The sequence below is a fragment of the Cherax quadricarinatus genome, chromosome 18, assembly GCF_038502225.1.
Source record: "Cherax quadricarinatus isolate ZL_2023a chromosome 18, ASM3850222v1, whole genome shotgun sequence".
Classification (NCBI taxonomy): Eukaryota; Metazoa; Arthropoda; class Malacostraca; order Decapoda; family Parastacidae; genus Cherax; species Cherax quadricarinatus.
The window spans coordinates 23,095,240-23,121,940 of NC_091309.1; the positions used below are offsets into that span (position 1 = coordinate 23,095,240).

At 40.7% G+C, this 26,701-nt stretch overlaps 1 protein-coding gene across 5 annotated transcripts in view; it reads left to right on the forward strand.

Moving 5' to 3' along the window:
• LOC128689437 (tyrosine-protein phosphatase non-receptor type 11) overlaps positions 1-26,701 on the forward strand; it is a 206,975-nt gene that overhangs the window by 145,697 nt on the left and 34,577 nt on the right. For all 5 annotated transcript variants that reach the window (XM_053777743.2, XM_053777742.2, XM_070086332.1 and 2 more), the window contains 2 exons: positions 11,069-11,252; positions 17,325-17,673. In XM_053777743.2, the coding sequence (XP_053633718.1) occupies positions 11,069-11,252; positions 17,325-17,673 (533 nt within the window). The remainder of the gene's footprint in view (positions 1-11,068; positions 11,253-17,324; positions 17,674-26,701) is intronic.

Genomic DNA, 26,701 nt, shown 5'->3' on the forward strand with positions numbered 1-26,701 from the left:
GTTTTTGCATCACTTCTCTTGTGTAGTTAAACTTAAATAATTTAATAACTCCATGATCCAGTGATTGTATTAAAGATGATGTATTTGGAGATAATACAATATTTACATGTGGGGTCACATCCGGCAAGTCTTCTGGATGAGTACGGGAATTATCAAGAGTGAAGAGAGCCTTGAATGCAAGGTTTTTGCTGTGCAGGTAAAACTTGACTTTGGGAATAAAGTGATGCTTAAACCAGTCAATAAATATTTTCTCTGTCATCCTTGGTGACCAGTTTGACCTCCAGATTACTGGTAAGGTGTTTTTATGTAAACCTTCCAGGGCACGAGGATTCTTGGAGCAGCAAATAACCATGGGCTTACACTTGAAATCACCTGAAACATTACCGCAAAGGAGCAAGGTGAAGTGATCCTTTATTGCCTTGAAGCCCAGTGTATTTTTTTCTTGCCTACTGATACAAGTTTTTGTTGGCAATTTCTTCCAAAATGCTCTTATCTCATCAGCATTAAATACTTACTTTGGCTCATAGCCACCCTCAGAAATAAATTCCTGCAATTCAGCAGGGAAATTACTTGCTGCTGAATGATCAGCTGAAGCACTTTCACCAGAAAACTTAATGTTATGTAACCTGTTATACAACTTAGCTATGGAACCAGCCAGTGCTAAACATACACTCTTGTTCAGGCCTTCCTTATCACACATTGCTTTATACACCTTTAAGGCTTTTCCCAGTTAAGATGAAAGTAAATGGTGCACCTTTCTTTGTTGTTCAATCCACTCTAGCAATAAGTTTTTGGTTTTATTTAACTGTCTTGATCTGTGTCATTTTCATGAAATGGCAACCTGGGTTATTTATTACACAAGCCCATATGCTTGCCTCATTCTTTTTTTTTTTTTTTTTTTTTTTTTCTCCTCAACAAGTCGGTCGTCTCCCACTGAGGCAGGGTGACCCAAAAAAGAAAGAAAATCCCCAAAAAGAAAATGCCTTCATCATCATTCAACACTTTCACCACACTCACACATAATCACTGTTTTTGCAGAGGTGCTCAAAATACAACAGTTTAGAAGCATATACGTATAAAGATACACAACATATCCCTCCAAACTGCCAATATCCCAAACTCCTCCTTTAAAGTGCAGGCATTGTACTTCCCATTTCCAGGACTCAAGTTCGACTATATGAAAATAACCGGTTTCCCTGAATCCCTTCACTAAATATTACCCTGCTCACACTCCAACAGATCGTCAGGTCCCAAGTACCATTCGTCTCCATTCACTCCTATCTAACACGCTCACGCACGCTTGCTGGAAGTCCAAGCCCCTTGCCCACAAAACCTCCTTTACCCCCTCTCTCCAATCCTTTCGAGGACGACCCCTACCTCGCCTTCCTTCCCCTATAGATTTATATGCTTTCCATGTCATTCTACTTTGATCCATTCTCTCTAAATGACCAAACTACCTCAACAACCCCTCTTCTGCCCTCTGACTAATACTTTTATTAACTCCACACCTTTTCCTAATTTCCACACTCTGAATTTTCTGCATAATATTTACACCACACATTGCCCTTAGACAGGACATCTCCACTGCCTCCAACCGTCTCCTCGCTGCTGCATTTACCACTCAAGCTTCACACCCATATAAGAGTGTTGGTACTACTATACTTTCATACATTCCCTAATAATATTATTATTATTATTATTAATAATAATATTATTATTATTATTATTATTATTATTATTATTATTTATTATAAAAAGCGCTAAACCCACAAGGGTCGTGAATTGCTGTATATAGAGTAAAGGCATACGAAAAGAATATTTTTCTACAGTTATCCCCCAGTTTGACTAGAGAAAACGTAATTCTTCCGACACTACCTACACAGCTGCTTGGTAAATAAATCTCATATTTACATCAATTTTTATTCTGTGAGTGTATGTATCATGTTTATATGCTATGTAATGGGTTTCATATATAATTTTGAGGAAAATATCATAGATGGATTAATGAAAATGCCTATATTGATGTAAAATAAGACATTTAGTGTGCCAAAGAGTGGTTATTATTACATAGTAATGGCGTAATGAGTAGAGAGAGACTTAGCGATTTTAATGTGTACCTGCACAGTGTGTAAGTATATTTAAGTACAGGTACACTTAAGTATAATTATCAGAGTACATGTAAAATATGCAGTAACTTTAAAACACTTGAAATTTTGGAAAGTTTCCTGACATAATAGATGAGGTCACGGAAAATGTAAAGAAACCGGGTGGGGGGCACCGTATTTGAAAGACCGCTTGCCGTATAGTAAATTTTGGTCATAATTTGACATCGCCATATTAGCGGAACGCCGTAAGGTGAAATGCCGTGAGGCGGGGCCTTACTGTACATGGAGCACTGGAACAGGGGTGGCAGGGGAGGAAGGTAGGCCTCCCCCACAGAGACAATGGCCTGACCCAGAGGGAACGCATTCCTCTATCCAGCTGGCAGTGCTCCAAATTTTTTCCCCATAAATGTGAGATAATAAGTTTACACTAACATATATTAAGTTAGCAGTAAAACAAGGCATTAAAAAACAGTGAAAAGTAAAATACACACACTGTACACTCATTACTTACCTCAAAATATTTGTAGTCTTAATGTAGGGTGAGAAGTGAGTAGTATTTATTGTAAGAAGTTAGGTGTGGTAGGTATGGCAGCCAACCAGGTCACTCCACCCCACCCCACCCATATGTAATATACTTCGACGCTTAAAGAACGCTAGAGCAATAAAATGCATTTAGTGTACACTTAATGGTCTTAATATAGGGTGCAGAGTGATTAGTAGGGTAGGTAGGTATTGAAGAGTGGTTGGTATCGTAGCCCATCTAGCCACCCCACCCACACATTATATACTAGGTATTTACAGCACCCTAGAATGATAAAATGCATGTACAGTACACTCATTACTTACCTTAAAATATTTGTAGTCTTAATGTAGGGTGAGAGGTGAGTAAACGAGATTAAACGAATAAACAAGAGAGAGAAAATGGGTACATGAGAGAGTAGTAGGCTCAAGAGTTTTATAAACAAACTAGCCGAACACGTGTGGTTTTAGTTCACTCCTGCAGGCCGCCTGGAAAAACATCTCGTATTTATGTTAATTTATTCTATTGTGGGTATATTTATCATGTTTATATGTTACATAGCATGTTTATAATTTTGAAAAAATGTCAGATAGATTAAGCAAAACGTCTGCATTAACGTTTTATACAATACAGTGGACCCCTGACTTATGATATTAATCTGTTCCCGAGAGCTCATCATAAGCTGAAATTATCATAAGGCGAATTAATTTTCCCCATAAGAAATAATGGAAATCAAATTAATTCGTGCAAGACACCCCAAAGTATGAAAAAAGATTTTTTTTTACCACATTAAATATTAATTTTAATACACACAAACTGAAGAAGACATGCACAATTACTACTCTACTAAGAATAGAATACATGACACTTACCTTTATTGAAGATCTGGTGATGATTGATGGGATGGGAGGAGGGGAGAGTGTGGAAATTGTTATTGTTTAGAAGGGGAGTCCCCTTACATTAGGACTTGAGGTAGCAAGTCCTTTTCCGGGGTTACTTCCCTTCTTTTAATGCCACTAGGACCAGCTTGAGAGTCACTGGACCTCTGTCGCACAACAAATCTGTCCATAGAACTCTGTACCTCCCGTTCCTTTAAGACTTTTCTAAAATGGGTCATAACATTGTCATTGTACAGGTTGCCAACACGGCTTGCAGTAGCTGTGTCAGGGTGATTTTCATCCATAAAGGTTTGCAGTTCAACCCACTTTGCACACATTTCCTTAATCTCTTTTTTCAATTCCATACTAATTCTCGCCCTTTTTACCACAGAGATGGCACTAGAAGCTTTCTTGGGGTCCATGGTGACTTATTTTGCAGTTACAAGCACTAAAAACACTGAGATAATGTGAAATGTACCGAATGTGTGCGTAGATGCGACTGCACTGGCTGGCTTGTAAACACTGGTGCTGAGGCTACATGTGGGACGCGTCCCGGACGAATCACGTAAGGCGAGTTTTTAAGCGTGAGGCGAGGCAAAATTTTTGCGTTGAAATGTATCGTATGGCGGATTTAATGTAATGCGATGCCATCGTAAGGCGGGGGTCCACTGTATTTAATGCACCTCAGAGTGATTATTATTGTGTGTTGTTATTATCTTCATTATTATTATTGCATCTTCAAGACTAATAAGACTCTTAGTGATTTTAATGTGTACCTGCATGCCAGCACAGTGTGTAAGTTTACTTAGGTACAGGTACACACAAGCATAATTATCAGAGTGTGTTTTAAAGTTAACTTTAAAACACTTGAAATTTTGGAAAGTTTCCAAATGTGATGGAGAGACGTGGTGCTCACAGAAAATGTGAATAAACCAGGTGGCACGCACCATATTAAAAAGACAGGGAGCCGTATAGGGAGTTTTGGTCATAATTTGAAATCGCCGTATTAGCGGAACGCCGTAAGGTGAAACGTCATAAAGCGGGGCCCTACTGTATGCTGCAATTTTGCAGTAGTGTAATAACTAAAACTTTGTAAATAAACCTGTGTAATATAACAGTCTACTGTACATAAAATTGTTGTACAGTATTAAAGATGTGCTGGAAAAATTAATATGTATACAGTAGGGCCATTATATCCACGGGTCCATTTTCCATTTTTTCAGTTATCCATGGTTTACCCAGGCCCGAAAATAACCCTTTATTTTCCTTAATAGTGATACCAGAGTGCAATAGTAATAATAACAGTTCCTCAGAGCCTAAGAGAAGTCGTGAAGTGCTTCCCATCAGTGAAAAAAGTGCTAATTCTCAACTTATTGTGCATAATTTATCAATTAAACTATTGTAGGTATGTATGTAAATGAAAAATTACTTAAATATAGGGTTCACTATTATCCATGGTAGGTGTTGGAACATATATTCCATGTAGATATGGGGGTCCTACTTCTTTCAAAATGCATCTGTATCCCACCGAGGCAGGGTGGCCCAGAAAGATAAATGAAAGTTTCTCTTTTTAAAATTAGTAATACAGTATATGCAGGAGAAGAGGTTACTAGCCCCTTGCTCCTGGCATTTTAGTTGCCGCATGCAACACACATAGCTTATGCAGGAAGAATTCTGTTCCGCTTACCCATGCAGATAAGTGGAAATAAACTGCAGTAGACTGTCGTTTAACACCGTAGTTACGTTCCTGAAAACTCCGTGTTAGACAAACTGAAGAACTTATGGGAAAAATAGGGTTACATTCCTGGGAGCCCCCAAAAACCCAAACAGCTTTTTTTTTTTTTAGGCCTCCAGATCTTACAAAATAAAAGTGAACATGTAATTGTAGTGCATTATCGTGATATATTAATGCTTAAGACTACAAATGCAATAGAAATACAGTGGTCCCTCAATAATCGTCCATAATCCGTTCCTGGAAGTGGGACTATTATCGAAATGGACGATTTACGAATCAATTTTCCCCATAAGAAATAATGTAAATTCAATTAATCCGTTCGTGACACCCAGACGTATTAAAACAAAAATTTTTTTTACATGAAATATAGATGTAGTACATAAACAATACAGTGGCACATGATGAATTAAACATTAACAGAATAACATTTACCTTTATTGGAGATTCTTCTTTGTATATGGAAGACTGGAGGAGGAGACTGATTGGATGAATTACTGTTTGGAAGGGGAATCCCCTTACATCAACACCTCTGGTACCAATTGCTTCTCTTCTCTGTTTCTTAATGCCACTAGGACCACCTTGAGAGTCACTGGAGTCCTGTCTCGCAAAAAAACTGTCCAGAGAGCTCTGTTTCTGGCGTCTCTTTAAAACTTCCCTAAAATGGGCGAAAACTCTGTCACTGTACAAGTTTTTGATATGGCTTGCAACATCCTTCTCTGGGTGATGTTTCTCCATAAATCTTTCCATCCTACCCCACATTTCAAAAATCTCCTTAATTTCTGAAGAAGGCACCTTCCTCCATTTCTCTTCCTCCTCCTCTGCAGCAAGATTCAGAGCTGCCATCTGTTGCTGTTCCTGCTGAAGCTCTTGCAGCTCCTCATTGGTTAGCACTTCATTGTGGTCCTCCACCAACTCTTCCACATCCTCCAAACTCGCATCCAACCCCATGGAAGTCCCCAGTGCCACATTGGATTTAACAACTGACATAGGCTCATCAGGGTCAGCCCCAAACCCTTCAAAATCCCTCTTGTGGACACAGTCTGGCCACAGTTTTCTCCAAGCAGAGTTCGAAGTCCTGGTAGTCACTCCCTCCCAAGCCTTACCTATAAGGCTTACGCAATGGAGAATACTGAAATGTTCTTTCCAAAAATCTCGTAGGGTCAAGTGAGTGTCTGAGGTCACATTCAAGCACCTTTCAAACATTGCTTTGGTGTAGAGTTTTTTAAAGTGTACAATGACCTGCTGGTCCATGGGCTGGAGGAGAGGAGTAGTATTCGGGGGCAAGAACTTTACTGTGATGAACCCAAACTCCTTCAGAATTAGGTCATCCAAGTTTGGAGGATGAGCAGGTGCATTGTCCATTACTAGGAGGCACTTGAGATCAAATTTCTTTTCCAGGAGGTAATTCTTCACACTATGGCCAAACACTTCATTGAACCACTCTAAAAAAATTTCCCTCGTGACCCATGCCTTACTAGTAGATTTCCAAAACACACACAATTTACTCTTCATAACATTGATTTTCCTGAACACTCTGGGATTTTCAGAATGGTACACTAGTAATGGCTTCACTTTGAAATCCCCACTAGCACTAGCACAGAACATTAGCGTCAGCCTGTCTTTCATAGGCTTGTGTCCTGGCATTACCTTTTCCTCTTGTGTAATGAAGGTTCTCTTTGGCATTTTCTTCCAAAAGAGGCCTGTTTCATCACAATTGAACACTTGTTCAGGTTTCAGTCCTTCAGCCTCTATGTACTCCTGGAATTCATGCACATATTTTTCAGCCGCTTTGGTGTCAGAACTGGCAGCCTCACCATGCCTTACCACACTGTGTATGCCAGTACGCTTCTTAAATCTCTCAAACCAGCCTTTGCTGGCCTTAAATTCACTCACATCATCACTAGTTGCAGGCAATTTCTTTACCAAATTGTCATGCAACTGCCTAGCCTTTTCACAAATAAGCGACGTCGTAAGACTGTCTCCTGCTAATTGTTTCTCGTTTATCCACACCAATAATAACTTCTCAACATCTTCGAGTACTGGTGATCTCATTTTTGTCAGCATATTTACCCCCTTTGCAATAGCACCATCCTTGATTTCCTTTTTCTTGGCTATGATGGAAGATATGGTTGTACGGGATTTGTTTTACATCCTGGCTAGTTCGCCCACACGTACGCCACTATCATATTGTTCAATGATGTTTTTCTTAAATTCAATCGTATTTCTCACCTTCTTTACCAAAGGCTTGGCACTAGGAGCTTTCTTTGGAGCCATGGTAGCTTATTTAGCACTTAACCCTTTCAGGGTCCAAGGCCCAAATCTGGAGTCACGCACCAGTGTCCAAGAATTTTCAAAAAAAAAATTTGTTATTTTTTCTTATGAAATCGTAGAGAATCTTTTTGTGAAGGTAATAAAACAAAAATACGAAATTTGGTGGAAAATTGACGAAATTATGCTCTCGCGAATTTTGATGTGTCAGCGATATTTACGAATCGGCGATTTTGCCGACTTTGACTCCCATTTTAGGCCAATTATATTATTCCAATCAACCAAATTCTTAGCTATTTCACTAGTATTACTTCTATTCTATCGATTGAGCACAAGAAATCGCCAAGTCAACTGTTTCAACTACAAAATAAAGTGATCGGAAATTGTTAATTTGGCCAATTTAACACAAAGTTCAAAATATTCCAATTTCAAAATAGGGTCCAGAATGAACAATGTAGGCATTCCTGGCACTAAACTAACATTTCCTCTGTTCATTAGTTATGTTTTGAGGCTTTACAAATAAATTCCATTTTGATTTTTTATTCACATAATGAATTTTTATTCACACCAAAAAATAGAAGATTTACTGTTATGCAATATTGTAATAATTGTATAAATATCATCAACATATTTGTGAATGTATATTAGACCCACCAGCTGACGTGTATTAGATGTGTGAGGTCGTTTGTTTACTCTTGAATATCGGCAAAAATTTAACATTTCTGCTACTTTGAGCTCAGTTTCAAGCCATTTCCAGTGCTAAAACCAATCAAAATCATCTCTATTTCTGTAATATGTCTTCCATTCTATCAAATGAGACCAAGAAATCGCAAATACAACTATAAAAAACATACGAAAAAACACTGCAAAGTTGCTGTTTTAATCGAAAAATCATGATTTCATTTTTTTCTCTCATTATACACAGTGTGCTGCAGGATCTGTTTTATGTGGTGCACACATACCACATAGATGTATTCTGTCATATCTAGGCCCAAATGTACCACTCACAGTTTATCAGAGTGAGCTGAGCTCATGGCGTAGATCTACGGTTTGGACCCTGAACGTAAAGCCGTAGATCTACGGGACGGACCCTGAAAGGGTTAAATAACTTGCAAGCACTAAAATAAATGAAATATTATGAAATATTTCGCTGGAGCATGTGAGGGGACCGTCGCTCACTGGTAATCAATGGCACACTGGCTGGGAAGAAAAGGCCGAGGCGGCTCAAGGCCGCTCAGACCGTGAGTACGCGTCCGGGACGAAGGACTATTAGCGAGTTACCGGACCATTTCTGAGCTAATATTTTGACGAAAAAACAGGACTATTTCCGAAATGGACGACTTTCAGGCCAGACGATTATTGAGGGACCACTTTAATAGTATTTCTTACTTTAAATTATGGGTAATGATGTTTGTGGATGATTGTGAAGAGTAGATATGGATGGTGTGGTCCTACTGGGCTGAGGTGGATGGTTGTTGGTAGAAGTGAATGGTAGAGGTTCTGGTACTGAAGTCAATGGTTGTATTGGAGTGTGCATAAATTCTGTAATGGATCTCTAGGCTCTTTTTACCCTGCAGTACATTATTCAGCTGACAGTAAGGCATCATTAGCTAGTCTAGACCCCATTTTAAAGCACTGTTTCTAGATTTGTCAGGGTCCTCTTCAGTTAAAAAGTCTGCTAGTTTAGCAGCAACATGGAACTGCTCACGTAACTGCTGCAGTGTTAACTGTTTTTCTTCAGGTTCTTCTTCATCTTCTTCTGTTATCTCCCTCCCTTGTATCTGTGCATTGAGCTCTGCCTACATCTCCTCTGGACTAATGTCTTCATCATCATCATCTTCTAAGAGCTCATTTACATCTTCATTCATATCTTCAAAACCATCACTTGGTAATCTCAGTGCCAGCTGAACAATTTCCTGAACCTGACTCTCAAGCAAGGAAAAACCAGTGAAAGAATTAACTACAGAAGGCCATAACTTTCCCCAGCCTGCATTTAACCCTTTAACTGTCCAAACGTAGATCTACGTTTACGTGCGTAGTGCTCTGAACATAGATCTACGTTTTTTTTACATTTGAAACAAATGGAGAAAATAAAGGTCAGAGCACTATGCACGTGAACATAGATCTATGTTTGGACAGTTTAAGGGTTAATGTTCATTGGGGCACTTCATTCCATGCACTTCTAACAAAGCTGATGGCATCTGCAATGTTGAATTTATTTCAGAAGCTTGGTACTGCAGGGTTGGAGTTAGGGTCCATGGATGTAACTAGTTTTTCGTAACTTTTTTGTGTAGTTACACTTGAATGACCTAATAACTCCCTGATCCAGTGGTTGTATTAGAGATGTATTTGGAAGTAAAAATACAACTTTTACATGTGGGGTCACATCCAGCAAAGCTTGTGGATAAGTACAGGAATTATCAAGAATGAAGAGAGCCTTGAATGCAAGATTCTTGCTGTGCAGGTAAAGCTTGACTTCAGGAATAAAGTGATGCTTAAACCAGTCAATAAATATTTCCTCTGTCATCCATGCTGACTGGTTTGACCTCCAGAATACTGGTAAGGTGTTCTTATTTACACCTTTCAAAGCACGAGGATTCCTAGAGCTGTAAATAACCATGGGCTTAGACTTGAAATCACCTGACACATTACCACAAAGGAGCAAGGTGAAGCAATCCTTTGCTGTCTTGAAGCCCGGTGCACTTTTCTCTTGCTGACTGATAAAAGTTCATGTTGGCATATTTTCCAGAAAACACTTGTCTCGTCAGCATTAAACACATGATGTAGAGGGTGGTGTGGGTGGCTTAGGGAGGTGGGGGATGGCAATAGGTCTCCCCCGTTGACACAGTGGTGTAACCCACTAGCCCACAGACCTTCCTGCCCGGCAGGCGACAGTGTGCTCAAAATTTTTTCCCCTCATGCAACCGTGTTAAACTAATTTTACAAAGTGCTAAACAAAAATTTCACAATTCTTCAATCATGCTATAACAAAAAAACGTGCAAGACACAATCATGTTAAATGACTGTCTACTGTAACTAAATTCTCATTGAAAGTGATTGGTATCTTTAAAAAACATAAATAAGGATGTAGGTGCCCTTAAGTTACAGAATTAATACGTATCAGTATACAGCCTCTCCTTACTTAGCGACATACTTGTTTGCCGACAACTTGGACTTACGATGGGCTTTCTGACCCGCTTGCATCCCTAAATAATGTATGTTAGCGCTGATTTCATCTATTCTGTTAATTACAATATACAGTACACTACTGTATAAATATTTAAAAATCTACTAAAAATATTATAAATGGTGAGGTGACATTAAAACAATATCAAAGACGGTTGAAACAAATCCACCGACGTTAAATGTTTACCATTGTTAAGTGACGAGAGGCTGTATTGCATTTCATTTGAAATACAGTTAGATTCCTTATTAATAAATTAATTTCTTTTGTATAAATCATGTAGCAGGTCAATTTTCTGTTGGCAAAAATTTCGAAATTCTCCAGTCAATTTTTTTTATTAAGTATGAGCAGTAAGCACGTCTTTCCTTTTGGCATAAGGCTTGGCCTGATCATGGTGTTCCGTCCGATCCTGGCTGTGTATTGAATTTCCTGCATGATGTTAACAAGAGACAAGAAGACATACCATCAGCAGGGCCTGTGGTTGTCCATTGCTCAGCTGGTATTGGACGCACAGGAACCTTCATTGTTATTGATATGATTCTTGATCAGATCAAAAGACAAGGTAAGTAGTAGTAGTAGTAGTAGTGTTATTTCCTTAACTGAAGTAAGAGACAGATCTGAACTGATTGACCTGGATTGACTGACTGACTGACCAATCTGAAATGAATGACTGATCAACCTGAAATGACTGACCAGCCTGAACTGAGTGATGGACTTCTAATCTTCTAGCTCTTAACTCTTGTTTTCACTCTCTCACACTCTCACTCTTTCACTCTCACTTTCTCACTCTCACTCCCTCACTCTCACTCCCTCACTCTCACTCCCTCACTCTCTCTCGCTCTTTCTCGCTCTCTTGCTCTCTCGCTCTTTCTCGCTCTCTTGCTCTCTCGCTCTTTCTCGCTCTCTTGCTCTTGCTCGCTCGCTCGCTCTCTCGCTCGCTCTCTCGCTCTCTCTCTCGCTCTCTCTCTCTCGCTCTCTCTCTCGCTCTCTCTCTCGCTCTCTCTCTCGCTCTCTCGCTCGCTCTCTCTCACTCTTTCCTGACTTTTTTTCAAATAAACACATTGAAGTTCTATACACAATTTGAGGAAATAACGGCAAAATAATAAGTACGTACTGTACAGATATATTTTTCAGCTGCTGCTAGGTTGTTACAAAATTTATACTGATAAAATTAGCAATTTTGAAATATACTGTATTTAGATTTATACACAAAGTAATATTTTTTTTTAACAAGTCACCAGTCTCCCACCTAGGCAGGGTGACCCAAAAAGAAAGAAAATACTCAAAACGAAAATACTTTAATCATCATTCAACACTTTCACCTCGCACATAATCACTGTTTTTGCAGAGGTGCCCAGATACAACAGTTTAGAAGCATATATAAAGATACAATATAAAAAATGACCTGAAATAATACAGTAAACTCCCTATAGAATATAATTTCAGGGCCCCAGTTATTTATATACTGTCCTGTTACACATCCCTCCAAACTGCCATTATCCCAAACCCCTCCTTTAAAGTGCAGGCATTGTATACTTCCCATTTCCAGAACTCAAGTCCAGCTATATAACAATAACCGGTTTCCCTGACCAACAAGTCGGCCGTCTCCCACCGAGGCAGGGTGACCCAAAAAAGAAAGAAAATCCCCAAAAAGAAAATACTTTCATCATCATTCAACACTTTCACCACACTCGCACATTATCACTGTTTTTGCAGAGGTGCTCAGAATATAACAGTCTAGAAGCATACACATATAAAGATACACAACATATCCCTCCAAACTGCCAATATCCCAAACCCCTCCTTCAAAGTGCAGGCATTGTACTTCCCATTTCCAGGACTCAAGTCCGACTATATGAAAATAACCGGTTTCCCTGAATCCCTTCACTAAATATTACCCTGCTCACGCTCCAACAGCTCGTCAGGTCCCAAAAACCATTCGTCTCCAATCACTCCTATCTAACACGCTCATGCATGCTTGCTGGAAGTCCAAGCCCCTTGCCTACAAAACCTCCTTTACCCCCTCCCTCCAACCTTTTTGAAGACGACCCCTACCCCGCCTTCCTTTCCCTACAGATTTATACGCTCTCCATGTCATTCTACTTTGATCCATTCTCTCTAAATGACCAAACCACCTCAACAACCCCTCTTCAGCCCTCTGACTAATACTTTTATTAACTCCACACCTTCTAATTTCCACACTTCAAATTCTCTGCATAATATTTACACCACACATTACCTTTAGACAGGACATCTCCACTGCCTCCATCCGCCTCCTCGCTGCAGCATTTACAACCCACACTTCACACCCGTATAAGAGTGTTGTACCACTATACTTTCATACATTTTCTTCTTTGCCCCATTGATAACGTTTTTCGTCTCCACATGTACCTCAACGCACCACTCAGCTTTTTTACCTCATCAATTCTATGGTTAACCTCAGCCTTCAGAAACCCATCTGCTGACACATCAACTCCCAAATATCTGAAAACATTCACTTCTTCCATACTCCTTCTCTCCAATGTAATATCCAATTTTTCTTTATCTAAATCATTTGATACCCTCGTCACCTTACTCTTATCGGTGTTCACTTTGAACTTTCTACCTTTACACACCCTCCCAAACTCGTCCACTAACCTTAGCAGCTTTTCTTTAGAATCACCCATGAGCACAGTATCATCAGCAAAAAGTAACTGTGTCAACTCCCATTTTGTATTTGATACCCCATAATTTAATCCCTCCCCTCTCCCCAACACCCTAGCATTTACTTCTTTTACAACCCCATCTATAAATATGTTAAACAAAACCATGGTGACATTACACATCCCTGTCTAAGACCTACTTTTGCTGGGAAGTAATCTCCCTTTCTTCTACACACCCTAACCTGAGCTTCACTATCCTCATAAAAACTCTTTACAGCATTTAGTAACTTACTACCTATTCCATATACTTGCAACATCTGCCACATTGCTCCCCTATCCACTCTATCATATTCCTTTTCTAAATCCATAAATGCAATGAAAACTTTCCTACCTTTATCTAAATACTGTTCACATATATGCTTCAATGTAAAGACTTGATCTACACATCCCCTACCCACTCTAGAGCCTCCTTGCTCATCTGCATTCCTACTTTCTGTCTTGCCTCTAATTCTTTCAATAATAACCCTACCGTACACTTTTCCTGGTATACTCAGTAAACTTATTCCCCTATAATTTTTACAATATCTTTTGTCTCCCTTTCCTTTATATAAAGGAATTATACATGCTCTCTGCCAATCCCTAGGTACCTTCCCCTCTTGCATACATTTATTAAACAAAAATACTAACCACTCCAACACTATATCCTCCCCTGCTTTTAACATTTCTGTCATGATCCCATCAGTTCCTGCTGCTTTACTCCCTTTCATTCTTCATAATACCTCACGCACCTCCCCCACACTCACATCCTGCTCTTGTTCACTCCTAAAAGACGTTATATTTCCCTGGCCAGTGCATGAAATGACCGCCTCCCTTTCTTCATCGACATTTAAAAGTTCCTCAAAATATTCCTGCCATCTGCCCAATACCTCCAGGTCCCCATCTACTAACTTCCCTACTCTGTTTTTAACTGACAAATCCATTCGTTCCCTAGGTTTTCTTGTTTATCTCACTCTTGTTTATCCCACTCTATCATCTGCTCTCCTTTTACACTCTCTCACCACTCTCTTCACCTTTTTTTTACTCTCCATATACTCTGTTCTTTTTATAACACTTCTGCTTTGTAAAAACCTCTCATAAGCTACCTTTTTCTCTTTTATCACACCCTTTACTTCATTCCACCAATCACTCCTCTTTCCTCTTGCACCCACCCTCCTATAGCCACAAACTTCTGCCCCGCATTCTAATACTGCATTTTTAAAACTATTCCAACCCTCTTCAACTCCCCTCTCCCCCCCTACTCATACTTGCACTAGCCCACCTTTCTGCCCCTCTATAAACATGTACATCCTGAAGCCTAAGCATCAACCTTTTATCCACCAATACATAATCTAACAAACTACTTTCATTACATGCTATATCACATAGCTCAATTAAAGGCTCCCCATTTTCATTTACTTCTGGCACCCCAAATTTACCTACTACTCCCTCCACAACATTTTTACCCGCTTTAGCATTGAAATCCTCAACTACAAGTACTCTCTCACTTCGTTCAAAACTTCCCATGCACTCGCTCAACATTTCCCAAAATCTCTCTCTCTCTCTCTCTCTCTCTCCTCTACACTTCTCTCTTCTCCAGGTGCATAAATGCTTACTGTAACCCACTTTTCACATCCAACCCTTATTTTACTCCACATAATCCTTGAGTTAATACATTTATATTCCCTCTTTTCCCTCTTCAACATTATTGCTACTCCTCCTTTAGCTCTAACTCTATTTGAAACCATGGACCTAATCCCATTTATTTCTCCCCACTGAAACTCTCCCATTCCCTTCAATTTTGTTTCACTTAAAGCCAGGACATCCAGCTTCTTCTCATTCATAACATCCACAATCATCTCTTTCTTATCATTCGCACAACATCCATGCACATTCAGACATCCCACTTTGATGGTTTTCTTCTTTTTCTTTTTAGTAGGCTATACAGGAAAAGGGTTTACTAGCCCATTGTTCCCAGCATTTTAGTTGGCTTTTACAGCACGCATGGCTTACGGAGGAAAGATTCTTATTCCACTATCCCATGGATATAAAAGGAAAAGCAATAAGAACGAGAACTATTAAGATAAAATCAAAGAAAACTCAGATGAGTGTGTGTATATATAAACATGTATATGTATGTGTAGTGTGACCTAAGTGTAAGTAGAAGTAACAAGATGTGCCTGAACTCTTGCATGTTTATGAGACAGAAAAAAAGACACCAGCAATCCTACCATCATGTAAAACAATTACAGGCTTTTGATTTACACTCGCTTGGCAGGACGGTAGTACCTCCCTGGGTGGTTGCTATCTACCAACCTACTACCTATAAGTAATATATAGGACAATATTTATTGTTCCTATGGAACCTAGAGGAACCCTCATTACTTAACAGAGAAATCATTTTAAATAGCTACAAAGGAACAAATAATTTGCCATATTTCTGTGGTTTGTTGTTGGGGGATGCACACACATTTACTACCTGAAACCTACCTCTCCTTGCCTTGCTATTATTACTAGTTTAGCCACTCTTACCTTTACCTTTTGTTACTTAATGAGGTGCACAAGCTCCAATCATTTTGATTGATGCTTGGATATTCTGCTTCTGCTGTGTCTGCCTCCTCCATTTCTGGGTACTGATGGTATAATTTCAGGTGGACTCTTTAGTGCTTAACTGCTGACACCTATTTTGACCCTATAAAAAAAATGCATTTCTGTGTAGGGGTGCTAGAGAAGGGGGTAATGGTCCTGCCCCCTTTTCCAGCCAGCTGTAGTATTTTTGCTTGCCAGTTAGTCTGCATGGGGTGCCAAAGCTCCAGTGGTGCTTCTGCATCACTAGAACAATTGTGTATTGAAAAGCAAAGTAATGGACGCTGAAATTTAGACAGTAGCACTTGATAGACCATACTTGAGCAAGGAGAGGTACTTCAGGTAAGGAATAGGTGTGACATATTCTGGGGATCTAATGCTAAAATGCATCTTTTTGGGGGTCTGAATGTAAGCATGCTAGACAGGAGTGAATGGAGACAAATAGTTTTTGGGACCTGACAAGCTGTTGGAATGTGAGCAGGATAATATTTTATGAAGGGAGGTACAGTGCCTGCACTTTAAAGGAGGGGGTTTGTGATATTGGCTGTTTGGAGGGACATATAAATTGTCATATATCTGAGTGCCTCTGCAAAGACAGTAATTATGTATGAATGAGGGTGAAAGTGTTGAATGATGAAAGTATTTTCTTTCTTTTTTGGGTCATCCTGCCTCGGTGGGAAACAGCCAATGTGTTAAAAAATGTAGAAAATATTTATATAGCCTCTCCTCGCTTAGCAACGTACTCGTTTGCTAACAACTCATACTTACAACAGGTTCTCTGACCAGTATGCATACCTAAATAATGTATATTAGAGCTGTTTTCCTCTATTCTGTTTATTACAATATACAGTACGCTACTGTATAAACATTTAAAAATATACCAGAAATGTTATAAATGGTGCAAAGGTGACATTAAAACAATATCAGAGATGGTTGACACAAACCCACTACCTTTATAGTATGCTCCTCACTTAGCAACGAATTCGTTTACCGATGGGGTCTTAGGAATGGAACTGCGACGTAAAGTGAGGAGAGGCTGTATTTGTTTTTATGGGATATGCATGGAGGTTGTAAATTGTAATTAATTTTTGAACTTTCCTAATACTTTGGTGTGTTTAACACTACAGTACTTAGTTTTTAATGTAAAATTTGTTATGCCCTCCACAGAGCTACATATACTGTACTAACTTTTAATTCTTCAGTGTTTATTTAATAAATGTGGAGTGTTCATATTAAGAAACTTTCCAAATTATAATATTGTGAATTATGATTGAAAATTCGGGTTGCAAATTTTGTTTAACGTTTTCTATATACTTTGATCAATAGTAAAAGAAATTTTAATTAATATCAAAATTATTCTTATTTTTCAGGTCTTGATTGTGAAATTGACATACAGCGTACAATCCAAATGGTTCGATCACAGCGTTCTGGAATGGTACAGACAGAGGCACAATATAAATTTGTTTACCTGGCCGTCCAGCACCATATAGAGACTGTGCAACAACGTATCTCTGCAGAGCAGAAGAGCTTGCAATTGGGTCGAGAGTACACTAATATAAAGTATAGTAGCGAGGCTGCAGGGGGTATAGAAATGGGGAAATCTCTCTCACGCTCAACAATTTCACTTCCTACTACACCATCAACGACTCCACGTGATCCTAAGCGGCCCATGTCAACTGCAACCCTACCTAAAACACAGTCTGAAAATCATCTCCCAAGGTATTAGAAGTACTGTATAATAGCTTAAAAAAGAAATTATGCATGGACTAGGAAATGCTTTTTGGTAATTCTAATACATTTTATAGTCCTAACTAAATTAAGGATAATTATCAGTAAACATACTTTAGTATATACAGGTTTCCCTCAACATTCATGAGGGTTAGGGGATCAAGATCCTCGCAAATGTTTGGTACCCCAATATATTGTAGGGAAATATAATACAGTACTGCTTCCTTAACCTGTTGAACCATGAACAATCATAAAACGCATGAAAACTTCATAAAATACATACATATATTGTATATACATACATGCTCCTTCCACTCGTATATTTGTCCAAACTCTTTTTAAAGCTACCCAAGGTCTTATTGAAGCTAAAACCTTGGGTAGTTTCAGATTTAGGTTGGATAAATACACGAATGAGAGGGGTTGGATTTAAGTGGTACTTGCACCCGAGGCAGGGTGACCCAAAAAGAAAGAAAATCCCCAATAAGAAAATACTTTCATCGTCATTAAACACTTTCATCTCACTCACACATAATCGCTGTTTTTGCAGAGGTGCTCAGAATACAACAGTTTAGAAGCATATACATATAAAGGTGCACAACATATCCTTCCAAACTGCCAATATCCCAAACCGCCCCTTTAAAGTGCAGGCATTGTACTTCCCATTTCCAGGACTCGAGTCCGGCTATATAAAAACAACCGGTTTCCCTGAATCCCTTCACTAAATATTACCCTGCTCACACTCCAACAGCTCATCAGGTCCCAAATACCATTCATCTCCATTCACTCCTATCTAACACGCTCATGCATGCTTGCTGGAAGTCCAAGCCCCTCACCCACAAAACCTCCTTTACCCCATCCCTCCAACTTTTTCGAGGATGACCCCTACCCTGGCTTCCTTCCTTTACAGATTTATACGCTCTCCATGTCATTCTACTTTGATCCATCCTCTCGAAATGACCAAATCACCTCAACAACCCCTCTTCAGCCCTCTAACTAATACTTTTATTAACTCCACACCTCCTAATTTCCACACTCTGAACTTTCTGCATAAAATTTACACCACACATTGCCCTTAGACAGGATATCTCCACTGCCTCCAGCCATTTCCTCGCTGCAGCATTTACAACCCAAGCTTCACACCCATATAAGAGTGTTGTACCACTATACTTTCATATATTCCCTTCTTTGCCTCTATAGATAAATAGAATTATCAAAGCTTATTTCTTAGGTAGCATTGAAAATTGGGTTGGGCAAATATTTTGTTAGTGGGATGGATTGTGAAGGACCTGCCTAGTATGGGCCAACAGGCCTGCTGCAGTGTTCCTCCTTTCTTATGTTCTTATTGCTTGGGTAGCATTGATTCTGTTAGTGGTTTGATTTGTGAAGGACCTGCCAAGGATAGGCCGACAGGCCTATTGCAGTGTTCCTCCATTCTTATGTTCTTATGTTGATAAGTGGAACAGTCTGCCGAATATGGGTATAAGAACATAAGAAAGGAGGAACACTGCAGTAGGCCTGTTGGCCCATACTACCCAGGTCCTTCACAATCCATCACACTGGCAGAATATTTGCCCAACTCAATTTTCAGTGCTACCCAAGCAATAAGCTTTGATAATTCTATTCTGTGCAAGTCCCACTAAAATCCAACCCCTCTCACTCATGTATTTATCCAACCCAGATTTTCAACTACCCAAGAATTATCAAATCTTATTACTTGGGTAGCAGTGAAAATTGGGGTGGGCAAATATTGTGCTAGTGGGATGGATTGTGAAGGACCTGCCTAGTGTGAGCCAACAGGGCTACTGCAGTGTTCCTCCTTTCCTATGTTCATATGTTCTTATAACCATATTAGGCAGACTGTTCCACTCGTGTGGAAAAAGACACTTAAGTACAGTTCAGGACATTTATTAAAGGAAACGTTTTACCACGAGTGGCTTCTTTAGTCCTAATACAGAGAAAACTAAGAAAACGCGTATATATAGTGGCAGGATTCAGGTGAAGTGTCATGTGGGTAGAGGTGGTAGTAGTAGTAGTAGTGGAGGGATGAGGGATGGCTACAGAGGGACCTGATAAATTAGACACATGTGCAACTCTTGGGTATCTTTATTAAGGAAACGTTTCGCCACACAGTGGCTTCATCAGTCCATACACAGGAGAAGCTTGAAGAATAGGAGGAGAATGAGGTAATCAGTCCCTCAACCTTGAGACGATGTGGTCGGTCCATCAATCTTGAGTAGAATACGGCATATGAGCGGAGAAGGAGCTTATAAACCGTAGGTAGGAGAGATGCAGCAGTCATAGGTGGTGTCACATTTGCCCAATGTGACACCACCTATGACTGCTGCACCTCTCCTACCTACGGTTTATAAGCTCCTTCTCCGCTCATATGCCGTATTCTACTCAAGATTGATGGACTGACCACATCGTCTCAAGGTTGAGGGACTGATTACCTCATTCTCCTCCTATTCTTCAAGCTTCTCCTGTGTATGGACTGATGAAGCCACTGTGTGGCAAAACGTTTCCTTAATAAAGATACCCAAGAGTTGCACATGTGTCTAATTTATCAGGTCCCTCTGTAGCCATCCCTCATCCCTCCACTACTACTACTACTACTACTACCACCTCTACCCACATGACACTTCACCTGAATCCTGCCACTATATATACGCGTTCTCTTAGTTTTCTCTGTATTAGGACTGAAGAAGCTGCTCGTGGCTAAACGTTTCCTTTAATAAATATTCTGAACTGTACATAAGTGTCTTTTTCCACATCTTGTCGGTAACACCATACCATTTCCTCATTGTTCCACTCATCAACATAAGAAAGGAGGAAATATAAACACTTAAGCAGTATAATGTGATCCTTTATTGACAATGTTTCGCCCACACAGTGGGCTTTATCAATTCACAAACAGATCTTTCTTTCAACATACTGGCCGTATCCCACCGAGGAGGGGTGGCCCAAAAGGAAAAACAAAAGTACAAACAGATCTATCTGGGTGAAATGTACGTGACTATCTATAGGATGGGAATGCTGAGTCCGGTGGAGAAAGCTGCATGTGACAATCTTTGGAGTAGAGTGAAGAAGTCTAAAAACTTCAACGTTCATGCTCTCCAACACAAGCTCGACCAGGTCGAGCCCTCTATCCAGTTCACACTAGAAGAAGTTGACAACTCTTCCTTTCCTCGATGTTCTTCTCTGCAAAGCTGACCATGAACTTCTGCACTTCTACTCTCACCACGACACCAAAACTAAACGTGATGTAATAATAGGCTTTTTCCTACGTGCACTTATAATCTGCAGCAGTGAGTTTCTTGAAGAAGAATACTCTTACTGAACAAGTATTTTCTAAACTTCACTATCCTCGTCACTCTATTAGTGACTGCAGACGACGGGCATTAAACATCTTTAGCACACCCAGAAAAGACACTTCCGAGAAGAGATACATATTCCTCCCCACCAACTCCATTACCAAATACATTTCCAACATCTCCAAAACCTCATTCCAAGTGTATCTACTTCCACATCCACCACATCAAGGGCATTACCAGTAATAGACAAAACCAGCTTCAATCCTCTGCAGGGGTATACACAAACCCTTGTAATGACTGCAGCAAATTATACGTCGGCAAAACACCCAGAGACCTCCAAACATGTATTTCAGAACACCAGTATGCCGGCAGATCTGACAATCCAAGGAATGCCTGTGTTCAACACCAAAATTCACACAACCATTTAATCGACTACAGAAACGCAAGACTTATCGCCAGAGAAGACAACACTCATTACCGAAGAATCCATATCTGTACATCCAACAACTTCAGCCAGAACAACGGCTTCTATAACATAGCTGAACCCCTCACAAAGAAACTTCTTTAATGCTATCCCACATAAGAACATAAGAATCGAGGAACACTGCAGAAGATCCACTTACTGACTTATCCAATCTCTTTTCAAAGCTACCCAAGTTTTTAGACTTCTTCACTCTAATCCAAAGATTGTCACATGCAGCTTTCTCCACCTGACCCAGCATTCCCATCTTATATATAGTCACGTATGTTTCACCCAGGTAGATCTGTTTGTGACTTGATGAAGCCCACTGCATGGGTGAAACGTTGTCAATAAAGGATCACATTATACTGCTTAAGTGTTTATATTTCCATTGTGTTGGTATTTTATACCATTTATTTCCAAGAAAGGAGGAACACTGCAGTAGGCCTGTTGGCTTATACTTAGCAGATTCTTCACAAATCCAACCCACTAACAGAATAAATGCTACCCAATCAATAAGCTTAGATCATTCTATTTACTCATGTGAAAGTCCCACTCAAATCCACCCCCTCTCAATCATGTATTTATCCAACCTAAATTTGAAACTACCCAAGGTTTTAGCTTCGATGGGACCTTGGGAAAAGGGATGGGGACTGTTGTGGCAGGCTTCCTTGTGAAGAAAATTGTGATGGGCAACTGAGACCGTTTCTTCATATCTACAGAGTTTTGTAGGGAATTAGGCTTCTATCAATGTCGTTCATCACCTTCAAAGCCCTCTACATAAATATGATTTGGCAGCTGGGAATTCACGAATGTTCGAAGCCCGCAAAAGTGGAAAGCGTGAATGTTGAGGGAGACCTGTATGTGATGAAAATAAGTTAAAATTGTAAATAAGATTAATTTTTTAAGCTGCATTTATAAACTTTTGTAATTGTTTGATTTTATACAAAAGCATTACAGAATTCTTATACGTACAGTGGAACCTTGGTTGTCGAACGTACTACTACTCGAACAAATCGGTTTTCGAACAAGGAATTCAAGAAAAAAGATGTCCTGGTTTTCATACGAGCTCTTGATTGTTGACCGACAGTACTCCCAAGGTCAAAGAATTTAAAAATTAAAAAAAAAAATATTTTTTCTTTTGGAATTTTTTCTTTTGCAAAGGTAATGAAGCGAAAAGTACAAAATTTGATGGAAAACTTGTGGAATTATGCTATCGCGAAGTTAGCAGTCTCGGCTATGTTTAACCAACAGCAATTTTGCCCACTTTGAACCCTATTTTGGGCCAGTTCCATTGTTCCAGTCGATCAAACTTATAGATATTTTGCTAGAGCTTTTTTCATTCTGTTAATTGAGTACAAGAAACTGCCCATTTACCTATTTCAACTACCCAGTAAAGTGATCTGAAATTACTAATTTGGCCAATTTCACACAAAATTAAAGAAAGGCCAATTTTGAAATAGGGTCCAGAATAAACAGTGCAAACATTCCTTGTGTGATGAATGGTTTTGAAAACCGACAAGTTGAAGAATTGAGACACTTAAGCAACATATGGGAATCTTTATTGAAGAAACGTTTTGCCACACAGTGGCTTCATCAGTCCAATACAAAGTAGAAATGGGTAAGGAGAGGAGGAGCTTGAGGTAATCACCTCTTCAAGGGGGGCTCCTTGGCATGGTGAAGAGTCTCTTGGTCTGAGGAATTAGACCTGTCGGTCTCCTTCCTCAGACCGAACCTAATTACCCCCCAATCCCCCCTTCCCTATCCCATCCTCCCCTTTTCCTTTCCTCCTCCTCCTCCCCTTTTCCTTTCCTCCTCCTCCTCCCCTTTTCCTTTCCTCCTCCTCCTCCCCACCCCTCCCTTTTGCCCTTCCTCTTTTTGGCCTTTGGGATTTTTCCCACAGGCACACTAGTTCATAGGTAGGGGTCTGTCCCATTCTGTTGAGGTTCTTGGTGGTGGCGTAGTTTGCTGTGGGATCTGGATCGCCTGGGGATGTCCCGATCCCTCTCTGGTATCCCGGAGGGTGGCTTTGGGTGTCTTTTGGGCAACAGGTGTATCTCTGGAAGCCACCTTTCGGATTCCGGGGGTGGTGGCCGAAGGAGGTATGGTTTGTGGTGGATATCCGGCCACCCTCTCTTTTGTCCACCGAGGTAGCTCGGCAGATGTGAGGTTGCTATCCCGGATTGCTGGTTTACTGGCATGAAGGGTAGGGTATGGCACGGGTTCCATGCTGCATCTGTGCTACTTGCGGTGCTGAGGTCCTCTTGGGTGCGGAGGGAGATTTCTGGCCCTTTCATTCCTCCTAGGAACTATCCCTCCCCGGTCCTCCCTTTTTTTATTCTTTTTTTTTATTTTTATTTTATTTTCTTCTTTCTTTTTTTTTTCTTAAAAACAAAAAGAAAGAAGTAACCTAACCATGGAGTCCCAAATCCATGACCCCGCTACCCCCGGGCCCCTTATTGTTACCGCACCCTGTTCTGACCTCGCCTCATCTTTTGGCCACTCTTTGGAGACTCCTAAGGCCCCTGTACCTCTTGCTGGTGCTGTTTCCTCACCTGCTTCAGTTACCGGGGCTTCCACTGACTCCTTCGATTTGTCTGACCTCCGCTCTCCTTTGACTATGCTTCTATGGTGCGACGATTTTCAAATCGCCAGCCCGTCTCACGTCGGACCGACTCTGGTCCCACTTCTAAACGCCAACGACAATTTCCTGACGATGTTACTTCGTTACCTTCCCATTCTACTCGGAAAAGACCGACACGTCATGCACTCCCTCTTCACACTCAGTTTCGGACCACACAATGGACTAAATTCTTTACTTTACGACCGACTTCTTCTACTGCCTATCTTTCTGACCATAGTATTGGCAAAGCGCTCCTATGCCACGTTGGTAGAGATATTTCCTTTCATGCTCTTAAGAGTGTTACGCGCATCATCACAGTCCAGAATTCTACCCAAGCTCATGATCTTTCTCTTCTTTCACATATCGATACTATTCCTATCACTATCGAAAAACATCATTCCCTCAATTCTTGTAGTGGTACTGTTATTCTGCCCCATACCATAGTCCAACAGAATTTCCAGACATGTGGCAATGACATTCTCGAACAGCTGGAACTCCAAGATCTCCCAATTCTCAAGGTAAACACTTATGTTCTTCCCGCCCGCGGGCGGAGACGATACCCTTGCAATGTGACTCGTTTAACTTTTGACAGCTGTGAACTCCTATCCTCTGTTTATGTAGCAGGACATCGGTTACAAGTTCGGAAGGTGATCCCTACACCGCAACAGTGTAGGAATTGCTGGCGATTTGGCCACCCAGCAAAATATTGCAGATCTATAGCCGAATGCCCAGTCTGTGGTGCCGATGACCATTCTAATACATCTTGCAGTCGACCTCCCTCTTACCTTAATTGTCATGAGGCTCACCCTTCGTACTCTCGCCGTTTCCAGGTCTACTTAAATGAGCGGGAAATTCGTTGCCTCAAAGAGGCAGGTCTCCCTTATGCTATGGCAGTTTCTCATCTCCACCTCCAAGGGAGACTACCCCGTGTTTCTTATTCTCGTGTTTCAAAACGTCCCCCCACTTCTGGGGTCCCATCTTCTACAGCCTCCTCTGAGGTTGCCAGTCCCATAGTCACTCCTGTATCTAATTCTTTTGCTGTCCTGGGCTCAGACGTCCCTACTTCAACACCTCAGTCTGTCCTCACTTCTTCGTGTTCTCCCTCACAAACCCCGGTATCAACTAGACCTCATACGACACCTCCTCCCAATCATCCCTCGACTTCTCAAAGGCCCAACAAATCTCCTTTAACCCCTCCTTCCCTTCATCCACCTCCACATTTTACCTTCTCGGTCTCTGTACCTAGGTCTTCCCCTTTCACTGGCTCCGTTACAAGTGTGGAGGTTCATCCTCCTCCTCGTGCTGTGCCTTCCTTCCCTGTCCCCTCCCAAGTTGCTTCCTCTTCTGCCACCTCCCGGGTTTCTGCCTCTTCTGTCCCCTCCCACACTTCTCCAGTTCCCTCCACCCTTTTGCCCCCCTCCCTACCTTGGTACAGTCCGTTACAACTCCGATCTTTACTCAAACTCCTCCTCCTTCCATCTCCAATATTGTCTCCCATACGACGTCTCTGAACTCCGAAACACTTGAAGCAATCTCTGAATATATTGCAGAGACCAAACCATCAATGGACACTGATCCACCCTCTGTTCCTTCTCTTTCCTTTTCTCCATCTGCGCAACTCCTTTCTTCACAACGCACCGCTCCTTCGCTACTTGAACGTTTTCCTTTGCCACTGCATGTGGACTTTTCTAACCCTTCTAGTCCGTAGGTACCCTTACCTGTGGATTTCAGGTATCTTTATCGTTGCCAATCATGGCCTATTTACAGTGGAATATTCACGGCCTCAGGGGTAATAGGGGTGAGCTTCAGATGTTGCTCTCCCAGTTTTCCCCTGTTGGTGTTTGCTTACAGGAACCAAAATTACACTCTGCTGTTATCTATCCCATTTCAGGTTATAATTTATTGTATTCTTCAGATCCTTTTCCTGATGGGACCTTTAATGAAAGTGCCCTTCTTCTACGCACTGATATTCCGTACCATCAGCTATTTGTTCGTACTTCTCTGCATTACACAGCAGCCTGTGTCCACTTGCATAGGTGGTATACACACTGTTCTTTGTATCTCTCTCCTTCTCGGGCATAATCTATCCCGGATATTGCCTTTCTTGTTTCGTCATTACCGCCACCACTTCTGTTGCTTGGCGATTTTAATACCCATCATTTCCTCCGGGGGGGTCTCACTGTGATTACCGTGGCATTCAGTTAGAGGCTTTTCTTGCTACCCACCCCCTCCATGTTTTAAATACAGGTACTCACACCTATTTTGATCCTCGGACTCATACTCTCTCTTGCATCGATCTCTCAGTCTGCTCTTCCTCCGCCGCATTAGACTTCACCTGGTCTGTTCTCCCTGATTTACATGACAGCGATCATTTCCCAATCATTCTTACTTCCTCTTCATATTCACCACCTCTTCGTAACCCATGCTGGCAATTTGATCAGGCAAATTGGAACCTTTACTCACAACTAACTGTTTTTAGTGAGGTTCCTTCTTCAACCTCCATTGATGAGCTTTTACACCTTTTCTCGTCCTCCGTTTTAACCGCAGCTTCTCATTCTATACCCCAAACTTTGGGCAGGCATTTTCAGAAATGCATGCCTTGGTGGTCTCCTGCTTGTGCTTGTG